Source organism: Buceros rhinoceros, unplaced genomic scaffold (assembly GCF_000710305.1).
Source record: "Buceros rhinoceros silvestris isolate BGI_N320 unplaced genomic scaffold, ASM71030v1 scaffold18672, whole genome shotgun sequence".
Taxonomy (NCBI): Eukaryota; Metazoa; Chordata; class Aves; order Bucerotiformes; family Bucerotidae; genus Buceros; species Buceros rhinoceros.
The window spans coordinates 21,191-34,338 of record NW_010398572.1 but is presented as its reverse complement, the minus strand read 5'-3'; the positions used below and the strand labels follow the sequence as shown (position 1 = coordinate 34,338).

Below are 13,148 nucleotides of genomic sequence, written 5' to 3'. Positions count from 1 at the left end.
CAAGCCACAGGCTCGCGAGGTGAATGAACACCTCACTCACAAAAAAGCACCGTGAATAAAAGGGACTCCACAGCGATGGACAGATCATAAACCTCCCCAACAGCAGCTCTGGCCACCCTGTGCTGTGGTTAAAGCACGTGCGATAAAACAGTCACAAAAAGACGCTCTCCGCTTCCAAATGAATGAACTGCTTCATGCCGATCACACGGGGAAGAAGTGACTGAGATATCACACCAAAAACTCTCCTTCTTCCCAGCAGGCACCCAAATGCTCATAAACAGTCTAATTGATGAGAAAATATGGAAAATTCTTTAAGAAATCTAAAAATCACTACAAATCTCATCTGAAAACTGGTTGTTTTCCAGATCCCCAAAACTTGTTAGAAGCGCGAGCCTGGCCCAAGCGGAGCTGCTGACCCAAGGGGCTGCACAAGCATCTTCCCTTTGCTGATTGTCACCCACTCCAGCCCAACCTGTGGGCACTTTGCGGAGTCACTGATCTGGCCATTAATCGAGGTTAACTGCTGGAGGGGATTAGCAGAGCGGCAGGAACCCTTTTGTGCACAGTCTCACTTGAGAAGAAAGCAGATTGACACGTGCAGAATTAAAGCCATTTATCTCAGTCAGGACGTTTACTCCAGCTTTTAACAGGGCTTCGATAATCTGCTTTAAAATCACTGTTTCATTTCAAGCAGATCTGCCTTCCTGAGAATCCCCGTGCAGACAAAGCTCAGCTCGTCTCATTCCTACCATGGAAGATACCTGTGACACAGCCCAGCCTCCGCTCCCCTCTGGAGTGCAGGGTCCGGGAGAGAAGGGCTGTCCCCAGACAGGGAAAGACAAGACTCTGTGTCTTGGCCCTGCAAACTGTTACGCCACAACGCTGAGCTCTGGCTGGTGCAAGCAGCATCTCCCGGAGAGAGGGAGCAAAGCCGGGAAGAACAAGAGAAAGGAGAGGAGCAGAGGGGGAAGAAACTTCACGGCTACAGAGACAGGTCTGTCACCGCCTTTCAAGCTGCAGCCCTTCACAAAATGGAAAGGTTTTATTAGAAGATGAAGAGACAATGGCATATTTATTATTAGAACAAAAGCCACCAAAAAAGCTTGCTTATGTACAAGAGAGAGCAATCACCTGCCCACCCATGCTGCGCAGCAGCTCCTCGCCTGAGCTGCCACCTTTTCACCCCATCCTGCCTCACAGACTCCCAGACTGGTGGGGGTTGGCAGAGACCCCTGGGATCATCCAATCCAACCTCCTGCTACAGCAGGGTCCCCAGAGCAGGGTGCCCAGTTCAGCGTCCAGGCAGGTTTGGGATCTCTCCAGAGCAGGAGACTCCACAATCTCTCTGGGCAGCCTGGGCCAGGGCTCTGCCACCCTCACAGCAAAGATTTTCCTCATGTTCAGGTGGAACTTCCCAGGTTCCAGTTTGTGCCCATTGCCATTTGCTCTGTCATTGGGCACCACTGGGCAGAGTCTGGCCTCTCCTCCCGGTCCCCTTTTAGCCATTGATTCCACTGAGGAGGTCCCCTCTCAGGCTGCTCTTCTCCAGCCCCAGGGCTGCAAGCCTTTCCAGTCCCCTTTGCTCCGGGGAGGGAAGGCAGCCAGCCCAGAGCCCCAGCTCTGCTCCCCGCCCTGCCAGCCCACTGCAGGAGCTGGGTGGCATTCAGCTCATCTGTCTCACATGGGTAATTTGAGGCTAAATACTGTCCCTGCGTTTCAAGCGCTCAAAGATGCTCGGATGGAGGAAAGCACGTCGGCAGCTCAGCTGAGCTTGCACAGAGACCCACTCCCTCCTAGCAAAGTCCCTGCCAGCTCCGTGCCTTCAGCGCTGTCTCCTGATTTTTCTGGGAGGTAGTTTGGTTACATTAAAGGTATTAAAAATTCATTTCTGGTCCTGCAGTTTCTATTACTTTTAAGTAAAAAAATAATTCTGTCCTCACTAAAAGCCCCTGGAAGTCACAAAGACACAAGTAATGACTTGCCAGCACTACGCTCAGCTTCAGGCTGCTTAATAACCACTTGCCAGGCTCAGAGGTGTTCCGGTACTGGGGCTAAAGAGCCCTGATTTTGATGTCTCTCTCCTGTGGCTCTGAGCCGAAGGAGGAGAGAACTGTCAAATTTAGTGCTTTCTTAGCCTCCAGACTCAAAACACCTCCAAGACAGGGGCAGGGTAAGGGGTTTAAGATAAACCAATTAAGATAACTGCTTAGGAAGGCTTCCTGAAGTGGTGCTCATCCTCTAAGACATGAGATGCACCGTCGTTGCTACCATATTGACAGTGAGAAACTCATCCCCCAAAATAGCCTGACGTGAGAAGGACAGATGGGAGGAGACGAAAAAAGAAAGTAAAGAGGGGGAGAAGGACTGAGGAAGGGGAAAGGGAGAGGAAGACGCACGCGTCCTGCTCACAAACACAGGTGTGGTCCGAGCCCACCTCCCCTGCTGTGGGACAGAGCAGGGGTGACCCTGGGGAAGGGACTCCAGCCCTGAGGAAGCTCAGCAAGTTGTGCTGGCGGGCACACGAAAAGCCACCGCCTGCTCCAGGCAGATGCCAATGGCTGCCTGATGGCTGGAGAAGGGCCACACGAACGGACCCTCCCAAGCCGCGCAGGCAGGCAGGCAGCATGCTGGCACTGGGGGTGCAGCTGCCTCCTCCCCACCAAGCAGCACTTCAAGGGGTGCTTCTTTAATCACAAAGGTAGTTTTTTTCTCCATGTCCTCGGCAAAACCTACATCATAGAATCATAGAATGGTTGAGGTTTGAAAAGACCTTTAAGCTCCCCGAGTCCCCCCGTTCCCCAGCACGACCAGGTCCCCACTGACTCCCTCAGCACCACCTCGACATGGCTGGGAAACCCCTCCAGGGATGGGGACTCCACCACTGCCCTGGGCAGCCTGGGCCAGGCTGGGACAACCCCAACGGGGAAGAAATGATTCCTCAGGGACAACCTAAATCTCTCCTGCAACAACCTGAGGCCATTTCCTCTCACCCTGTTGCTTGTTCCTGGGGAGAAGAGACCAACCCCCACCTTCCTCCAACCTCTTGTCAAGGAGTTGTCAGAGCCAGAAGGTCTCCCTGGAGCCTCCTTTGCTCCAGGCTCAGCCCTCGCAGGTCCCTCAGCCACTCCTCAGCGCATTGTGCTCCAGACCCTGCTCCAGCTCCGTTGCCCTTCTCTGGACACGCTCCAGCCCATCAATGTCCTTCTGGCAGTGAGGGGCCAGAACTGAACCCAGGATTCAAAGTGTGGCCTCACACGTGCCATCAAAGTGTGGCCTCACCAGTGCCCCCAGTACAGGGGGACGATCCCTGCCCTGGTCCTGCTGGCCACACCAATACTGATGCATCGCAAATAAAATACATAAAGTTTAGAAACAAACAAGGTGCCAAAACCACAGCATCACCCGCTGCAGCCAGATGAGCCATTCCCCGCCCAGTGCCTGGCACTGCCTGCAGTTACCTTCCAGAAAGTTTTAGCTCTCCCAGAGGGACGGGTGCTGCCCAGCCTAGGCACTGGGCGCTGCCCACTGGGCAAAAAGGCCCTACAGATGCTGAGGCTGCTCTGACGCACACCTCCCTGCAGTCCCATCAAGGTGGCTGAGCTTTGCAGAGGAAGGACTGTGCCTGAGCTTGGAGGTGGACTGCGAGACCCCTCTCCATCACAGTCCCACACAAGCCCGACAGCCGGGCTGGTAGCACTGGCTACCCGCACTGGTGCCCGCTCAGATGGGTGGCCAGGGCTGGCATCCCAATCCCACCACAAGCAGGAAACCCTCCACTGGAGGAGGAGGAACGTGCTAATCCCTGTGACCTGACGGGACCTGATTGGGAATGAGGGACCTAAAATAAACAGAGCAAAAGCCCAGTTTTCGAATGTAGGCATCCTTAGGTTAGGCACCTCGTCTGCACGTCAGCGCCTATGTAGGGCATCAAGATTTTCAGTGGCAGCAGCCGTGGGAGGAACACTCGGCGCTTCCCAAACTCAGCCTGTTCCCCTCAGGAGCCCGGCTGCAGCGCTGCCAGCTCGAGGGTTCACATCGCCCAAGGGGGTGCAAATGCTTTCTGCCAGAGAGTGCTGGGGACAGGGATTTGAGGGATGGGGACCACAAACATGGGACCAGCCACTGAAACACATCCAAAACCTGCAGAAGGTTGCCCCGAACTGAGTGCTGGCTGGGGTGTGGTGATGTGGATCTTGTCCCCATGCAGAGGAGTGGGTGCAAAACGGGGAGGATGAGCAGAGCTCAGGGGCTATTCCAGCACAGCTCCAAGAAAAGCACAAGAAACAGGCGGGCTCGAGCCCCCACACCACATCCCGGGATGAAATCACTGGCTGTGTTTACGAACGGCTCTGTTGAGTGCGAAGGATGCCAGCTGTCAGCTCGCCGTGCTGGCAGCCGGGATCTGGGATCGGTTCCTGTTCATCGGGATCAAGCAGCCTGTTTCCATATTGCCCTTAAAACGAAGTGCAGCAACTGAGCACCCTGCCCGTGTTTCACAGTGGTCCTGCGTGGAAAATTCACTCAGCGCCACATGGCAATGCCCGCTGCTGCACGGGAAAGAAATGCCCAGGTTAAAGGGTGTGCGAGCAGTGTCACCCCCGCAGGGCTATGGCACAGTGCCTGGAAGCACAGCCCAAGGAAACTCCACTGGAGGCACCTCCCACAAGGATGGACCCACGGAGTGGCTGGACTCCAGCTCTGAGACCTGTCTGCCGTTTGGTTACTGCGGGGGCAAGGCTTGGAGATGCCATGCTCCCATCTGAGCAACCATCACAGACATCAACACCCTGTCAGCAAACAGCCGCACGGCACAGTGAACCCTGACAGGACTCGGCACTCTCCATACAGAGATACCCACCACCAGGAATGTGTCCCCTGCAGACACATTCTGGCTGCCCTGCCCGGCCCAGCCAGAGGGAAAGTGGATCAAGGCCAGAGCACTTTGTAAATGAAACCCCCTGGACCCCTGGGCTCTCTCTCAGGTCTCCTCCAAGAAGGGACCCTGCCTGCAGCGATGCCGGTTCCTGCCTGCCCGGGGACAGTGATGCCTTCACGAAGTGGCACAGACCTTCACGGCTCAGAGGGAAGTGCAGGAGCTAGGTCTGGCATGGAGGTGGAAATCCTCCCATAACCAAACCTTCCTGAAACCCCTGGCCTCAGCATTTCTCAATTTCTGCTATCAACTCTCAGTGAGCAGCCAGGAAAGTAGCGGCAGAAGAACCGAGGCTGGGCCGTGCATGTTGGCAGGGGCAGCGGTGGGCAAACCCGGCTGGGGTAGTCCCTACCACAGCATTTCCACCTCACTGAGAGCTGAAGTGGCAAACAAGCAGATGCTGTTCTCTGAAGACAGAGATATGTCTCCAAATCCCTTTGTTGGAAAATGCTTTTTAGCATTTTAACATTAAAGAAATGTTAACAATTAAATAAATTAGCTGTTGACTTATCCTCACCCCGGGAGGGGACTGAGCAACACGGCACGGCAATGGTTCAAGAGCAGAGGGAATTGCACCCAGGCACTTGCTGCTGCGACCTGCTATAGAGACCTTCACCGGCAAACCTGGCTGCAAGGACAGAGCGGTCATACTGGTTTCAATGGCCAGACTGGACCTTTCTGCTGGTCTGCTTGTCTGTGAGTGTCAGGCAGTGAAAACGCATTTGGTGAGGCTGTCAGCTAATGCCTGGCTGCCCCTTGGGGGAACAAACATCAGTTGGTCAGAAATGATGTTCGCAGACAATTCAGGTGCCTTCCTCACTCCCCGAAGGGCTTTACCTCCATGACATGTTGCACTACCCTCGCCCCAGCCGAGAGCTGCTATTTCTCACCAAGTAGCCTCCAGCCGCCTTGTTGATGGTAGCATGGCTGAAGCAAAGTCCCGTTTATTCCTGCCAAGAATATCTCAAACTGAGAGACGAGGCCGGGCTGTAGGAGGTGGGATTGTGCAGCCTGAAGGAGAAGAAGGGAGGGAAGGATCTAACTGCCACCCTTGGCTACCTGACGGGTGAGGTGTTGTCAACCTCCTCTCGGATTCACGCAGCAAAAGGACAAGAGGAAAGAGGCACAAGATGCAGCAAGGGATAAATTATTAATCCTGAGAGTGATCAAGCCCTGAACCAGGCACCCAGAGATGCTGAGAAATCTCCAGCCTGGGAGATGTTCAAAACTCAGCCGGGCTGGTCCTGAGCCAGCTGAGCTGACTAACTTTAAAGTTAGTCCAGCTTTGAGAAGGGGTTGGACCAGAGCCCTCCAGAGCTCCTCTCCAACCTCGACTCTTCTGCAATGCTTATTTTCTTCCCCAAACCTCGGCTATCAGCAGCTCAGTGAACACGACTCAAAGCTCTTAAAGCTTTGAGATGCTGCAATGACTAAGAGACAGAGTAAGGGGGTAAATAAAGTAGGTGAGAATAAAATTCACTGGCTTTGGTCATCTAGAGAATTCATCTGCAACCCCAAGAATGTCCTGTAACACAGCATCTTCTTCCACCATTGCCTGGTAATTTCACTCCCAACTCCCAGTGACAATTGTCCCTCCTAACTTGGTAACGCTGCTGTGTCTGGCTTTGGAGGAGATGAAGCATCTCAAACACGCTATTCATCACTTCCAAAGCAATCTTCCTGCCTTCCTTGTCTGCACACACAGTGAAAGAGAAGAGCATGAACCTCAACTTATTTGTCAACGGGGAAGCAGCGCACAGGGAAGAAGAAAAGCCCGGCAGCTGGGAATTCAGACACTGCGAGCGGTGGCTCGCAGGGTTCTGCCCATCGCCGGAGGAGTGTGAAAGTGTTGCCATCAACTCCTCTACCCCACAGCAGCAGTACCCAAGGCACCATCACTTCCTTACAAAGCTGCAACAAACACTTAAAATTCCAGTGGAACCCAGGGAACTGGGTTCTTTCACAAAGCCCTGAGGCAGCCTGGTGTGCTCTGCACACTTGGCCTTCTGACAAGGCTCTTCTAAAACCCTGTTGTCTTTGGAATTCCTGCCCCCCGATCCAATGATATCTTGCAGCATCCCTCCTTTGTGCCATGCTCCCCGCAAGAGATAAGGAGGATCAGCCTCGAGATAAATGTTTGGCTCCCTGGTCCTGGGCAGGAATCCACCAAGTCCCAAGTGTGGGAGGAGAGAAGCTCCTCTTGGGTGTTGAATCACAGCTGATGAGCGCTGGCTGGGACGACTACGAAAGAAGCCCCCAGTTGCAAGGAGGGGTCTTTTTCTAGCCCTGGTGCATCTGAATTCGAACACTGGCACTGGCACGAGAGGTACATCAACAGTACCTCACAGGGTACCGGGAAGGAAGCAAGATCACTACAACGGCTTTGCCAGCATCAGCATCCAGGACATACCTTCAGAGATGTGGTACCCCCAGAACAGGTCAAAGTTTCACGTCTCTTTGAAGCAATGAAAGCAAGACATGAAAACAGAGCAAAAGTAGTGGGAGCAGATAGAGATTACTTGTCAAAACACGCTGAGACCACACGAGATTCAGGGATTTGGTTCCAGTGCACCCACCCGATGCCCATTTGCAGCTCTCCACACATGTAAGTCCTCACCTCACGAAGTCAGAAGGCAACGACCCACAAGATCCAAGTGTCTGCTCACCAGAGAATCAGCACTGCTGCCATCTGGAGAGTCGACACCCCACCCATCAGACCGAGACATGCACTCTCAGTTCCGCAAGTACGCCAGGACTCTGCCTCCCAGACCCGGAGACTAAAGCATGTGCCCAGCACAGCTCAGCACCGGGGAACAACCACTCCAATGCCGGCAGCGCACACCTCCCTCCTTGGCTTCCCAGTGGGGACCGCATCTGCCGAGCCTGGCTTGTTGCCGTCTGCCGCCCAGCCCACCAGTGAGACAGAAGAAGATCCTGAAGCTGAGGTGGTTAATTCCTTCCAATCTAAAGCCAAACAAGTGAAATTCCCCGTGAGCAGAAGCTGTCCTACAGTGCTGATTTGCACTGGAAACCGGAGCTAGAAACAGCACCACATTTACCTCCTAGAAGATGTACAGTACACAGTCACAGGGGAGGCAGGTTTTGCTGAGAAGGAAGACAGACAGGACGGGCTGGAAGGCTGAATAGATGGAAGGTGGAGGGGGGGAATGAAACAGAAAATGGAATGAACAGAACAGAACTGAACTACTGACATATGCCTCCTCATCCTAACTAGGGGACCTGGCTTCTTCTCAAACACTGTAATCCCAGCGCAGTGGGAAGCGTTTTCATCCTCCTGAAAAGCAGCTCTGCACGCATCAGCTGTGTGCTTGCAGAAAGAGGCTGCAGCATTCTGTACAGTAGCTGCTTTTTTCTTTTTTTTTTTTATTCAGTTGTAAATAAATTATTCCTCAGATGGGAGATTGAGCATCTCTTCTTCCGTGCCGACATGGTGCTTATGCACAGGGCATGCTGTGGCGCTAGCAGTGTAAATAAGCTTCAGCCTCGTACCGCACAGATAAGGCGCAGTGCAAGTTAAGGGTGCTGGGTGGGAGCCCCAGCCCCAGGGCTGCCATTCAGACCTGCTTTTGGCATATAAAAAACCCCAAGAAGCACTTATAAAAAATTTAAAGGGACTGGCTTTCTTCTGCTCCAGCTCCCTCTTTCATAACACAACTTTGGAGCTGGTGTGGCTCTTTACTGCAGCTATCAGAAGGATTTGACCCGTCACCCATGGTGTCCGTGGTGGCACTAATCCTTTCCCCTCATTTAAAAGATAACAGGTGCTGCCTCCCGCCGCTCCCCCAGCCCCGCCAAAGCCCCACGCATCACTGCAGCCCTGCAATACCTTTGTCCGACATCACTCCCCAAGGATCCCATCCTCCGAGCCGGTAACAAGGGGCTCACCCCATGGACATCTTCTGTCGTTGCTGGTGGGACTGCTTTGACATGGGAATTGCTCTCCGAAGGGGAATTCTTCAGCTTGGCTCTCGCCATCCTGCGCACTTCAGCTGCCTCTCCGACCTCTTCCTCTTTCTCCCCTGAACTCTCTCATACATAGCAATCCTCACCGCATTCAGTTTAGAGCTGTCGGCGCATACCATCTCCTTCCTTCTTCCCTCTCCCCACTCCCGGCTGCTCAGTGGAACAATCCTGCCCTGTACATTTATTTTGGTAGTGAGGGGAGTCAAGGCAAACTCTCTGGCCTTGCTGCTGCAACAAATTTGGTGCAAGACGATGAAACATCCACAGACCGGAAATCTCTGAAACGCCTTTGTTTAGGAAATGGTGTGATTGCCTTGGCTGCCTCCTTCAACGAAGTGATTGCTTTGCTCTTATCGCTACAAGCAGGGCAGGGTATGAGGGATTATTTTATCCCCATCCCTGGTTTTCAGCAGCAACGTGAGGGGGAGGGAGCTATTTTCTCTTATTCCTCTGTGTAAAGAGCAGCGTGTGGACTGCATGCCAGCGAATAGACTCAGCGTGTTTGGCTTGCAGATACAAAGCAGCAGAGCAAGGTCCCCTCCAAAACGCACCCGCTGTGAACTGAGCACAGATGAACTTGCTGCTGCTTCCCCCTGTGCAGCCATTGGCCGCGGGGCTCAAGCACTGCTCACCTGGCCACTACCTGTCCCAGGAAAACCCAGCTTTCCCTCTGCAGGTGAGAACAAAAGCTGCTGCTCCTCAAACACGCTTGACATCGATTTCTCAGGATGTCCAACAGAAAATTCACTGTGGACAGGGGCATCCCAAGCAGGAGCTGTTTAGCTCTATCAGTCCCCTGTTGCACAGGTAGGACTGGAAAGGGGGCTCATGCCTCCCGCCTGCTTTTGGGGATGCCACCAGTCCATACCTGCTCCAGCTCATGCTTGACGCCATCAAGCTCATGCTTGACATAGCATCTTCAAGAGGACCACGAGGTGCTGCAGCGCACTGGGCTGGAGCCCTGGGGCACAGGGCTTAGAAAAGCGACAGCCTGGCACTGCCCCACGGCATGCCAACATCATCCCACTGTGTACCAACACTGCCCCGCAGCAGCCAACACTACCCTATGAGATGCCAACACCACTGCACAGCATGCCAGCACCACCCCACAACATACCACCATCACCCCGCAGCATGCCAACACCACCCCGTGAGACGCCAACACCACCCCACAGCATGCCAGCACTGCATGCCAGCACCACCCCACGGCACACCGATGCTGCCCCATAGCGTGCCAGGGCTGCTCCACCACACACCAGCGTTGCATGGCAATGCTGCTCCACCGCATACTTTAAATAAAGAGTAAATTCACTGCCTCATCGCCGGAGAGACATCACGGCATGCAAAGCCAACACAAGGAATTGAACTCTACCACAGGATTCCTTCAGAATGACCACGGCACACGGAGAGTCAGCATACTGATGGCTGGAAGGGACTTCCCAGCGTTTGAGAGCAGACAGCTCCGTGAGGGCTGTTCTCAAGGTATGGGCAGAAGCTGCCCTGAAATGGGAACCCTGGGATCTGAAAGCACTTCACTTTCAGAATGAAAAGCTGATGTTTTCCTCTGGCTCTGACTACCCCGCACACAGCCACACCGCTGCGAGGTGATGGGAGCACCCGGCACCACCATGCTGCACCAGACTCTAGGAGGAAAAGGCCAGTCCTTCCCTTCCTCTCTGTGACCAGTGAGTGGCCAGGCCTGAGCTCTGCTCACTGTTCTTGCCTCTAAGAGTGGTACCTGGTGACAACTTACCCCGTGATACCACGGCACTCTCCGGCTGCTCTGGGCAGAGAAACCAAGTCCCCACTTCCTGTTAACCAAACCCGTGTTTCCCTTCTCAGAGCATTACTTCCTAATGGGATTTCACCGTAAGACGTACTTTATTTCAGCATTTTGAAATGTCAGATGGATAAAACCCCACAGTCCATTTACTAGTGTTCCAGCATTCAGCACTCACTTAATTTCCCCTTTTGCCTCAAAATGATTCATTAGCTCAATGCATTCATTTTCTAACAGTCATTCGTTTCTGCTTCGTGGTTTGCTTCAGCCTTATCTTCAACTTACTGCTCCGTATCTGTTTTCTTCAGGGTGTTGTTCTCGAGTCCCAAATACAATTACTGCCGTCACCCCTCTGGACTGGACTGTGCCCAGCTCAGGGCATGATGAATCCTCCCAGACAACTGGAGCCACTGGGACTGGGGCAATCAGGTCTCTCCTTTGGGGCGTTATTTTACAAATTCTAAATGGTAATGTACTCCCAACTCCAGGAGAACGTTAATTTCAGGATTAAGGTTTGATGTGAAAAGTGGTTTACGCTTAAATCCTAATCTCAGCATTATTGCCGTCAAGCAGCAGCACTGAACAGAAGAGGTATTAGAGAAAGACCTGGGGAATTTTAACAGAAAATGGAAACCCTCCTGTCATACTTTCTCTGTATAGAAGGTAACAAAAATCACATCAAAGAACCCCTCGAGAAACTCACTTCCCGCCTGCAGGCGCCTTCTCATGAAGACACTTCTTCTGTTTAAGCACTTAAACACAAAACAAGGCATGAAAAGCAGAAGAGAGAGGAGCGAGCTGACCCAGGGTCAGGAGAAACTGCAGACAGGGCTGCTGTGTCAAACAGCCATTTCCCTTCCAGGGGAGACAAGAGGGCGCCTGCTGCTGAGGAGAACCTCTCTGAGGCTGGGTAACCCCACAGAGCTACTCAGACTGCTCAGATCTGCGCTGGGCTGCTGAAGCAGTTCCTTTCCTTTGCTGCAGTTCTGTCAGAAAACTACTCCTGTCTCAGGCAACACAATGCGTTCCATGCTTCACCTAAAGAACTACAGCCCTGGCAGCACCTCTCCTCCCAAGCCACCTCCTAGACAATCACTGAGTGCTGTCGTGTCAGTAAGAGCAGCTTAAGGAGAAGGAGTAAAGCAAAACCTCAGAGCAAAGACAAGCTGGAGCTGCCCAGATCACTGAGCCACCAGCAATGCAGGAGAAGCACCCTGGTCTTCTCGGCTGGGAGACAGACAACCAGGGCACTGGTGAGAAAAAAAAAAAACAGAGTCATAGAATTGTTGCTTTGGGTTGGAACAGGTCTTTCAAGCTCATCCAGACCAACCCCCTGCAGGGAGCAGGGACATCTGCAACCAGAGCATGGGGCTCATAGCCCCAGGGACCAACCTGACCTGGGATGGTTCCAGGGATGGGGCTTCTCCCACCTCTCTGGGCAACCCGGGCCAGAGTCTCACCATCCTGATCACAAAAAAAATTATTCTTTCTATCTAGTCTAAACTTCCCTCTTTTAGTTTAACCCAACAGCCCCTGCTGACAAGTCTCTCCCATCTTTCTTACAGCCCCCTTTGAGCACTGACAGGCTGCACTAAAGTCACCCCAGAACCTTTTGTTCTCCGTGCTGAACAACTAGCCCCAGGAACCAACCTGACCTGGGATGGTTCCAGGGATGGGGCTTCTCCCACCTCTCTGGGCAACCCGGGCCAGAGTCTCACCATCCTGATCACAAAAAAAATTATTCTTTCTATCTAGTCTAAACTTCCCTCTTTTAGTTTAACCCAACAGCCCCTGCTGACAAGTCTCTCCCATCTTTCTTACAGCCCCCTTTGAGCACTGACAGGCTGCACTAAAGTCACCCCAGAACCTTTTGTTCTCCGTGCTGAACAACTCCAACTCTTTCAGTTTGTCCTCCCAGCAGAGGGGTTCCAGCCATCGCATCGTTCCTGTGGCGTCCTCTGGCCCTGTTCCAGCAGGTCCATGTCTCTGCTGTGCTGAGGAGCCCAGAGCTGGACCCAGCCCCGCAGGAGAGTCTCATACTAGAAAATAACACTTGAGTGCTGGGTTGTGGTGGGGTACATCACTATCTGTCAGTACAGATCGTTCTTGTGGCGTCCTCTGGCCCTGTTCCAGCAGGTCCATGTCTCTGCTGTGCTGAGGAGCCCAGAGCTGGACCCAGCCCCGCAGGAGAGTCTCATACTAGAAAATAACACTTGAGTGCTGGGTTGTGGTGGGGTACATCACTATCTGTCAGTACAGAACCACACTGAAAGGATAAAGGTGCTTTCCTGTAACTCAGAAAGTGGAGAGATGTTACCTAGGAAGAGACATTTAAGAAGAATTGCAGGTCCCCTGTGCCGGTGTTGCCCGTTCACGGCTGCTATACCTTACCCTGAGCTCAAACAACGCAGCAGGCAAAACACATCCCCTAGGACATCCAGATGCTCAATT

General features: G+C 53.1%; 1 protein-coding gene across 1 annotated transcript in view; it reads right to left on the bottom strand.

The window, feature by feature from the left end:
• The window catches only part of KCNT1 (potassium channel, subfamily T, member 1), a gene marked incomplete at its 3' end in the record, with an annotated part of 39,580 nt that extends 30,651 nt beyond the window's left edge, over positions 1-8,929 (bottom strand). The window contains exon 1 of the mRNA XM_010131162.1: positions 8,781-8,929. Within this exon, the coding sequence (XP_010129464.1) occupies positions 8,781-8,929 (149 nt within the window). The remainder of the gene's footprint in view (positions 1-8,780) is intronic.
• Between the last annotated feature and the right edge of the window lie 4,219 nt (positions 8,930-13,148).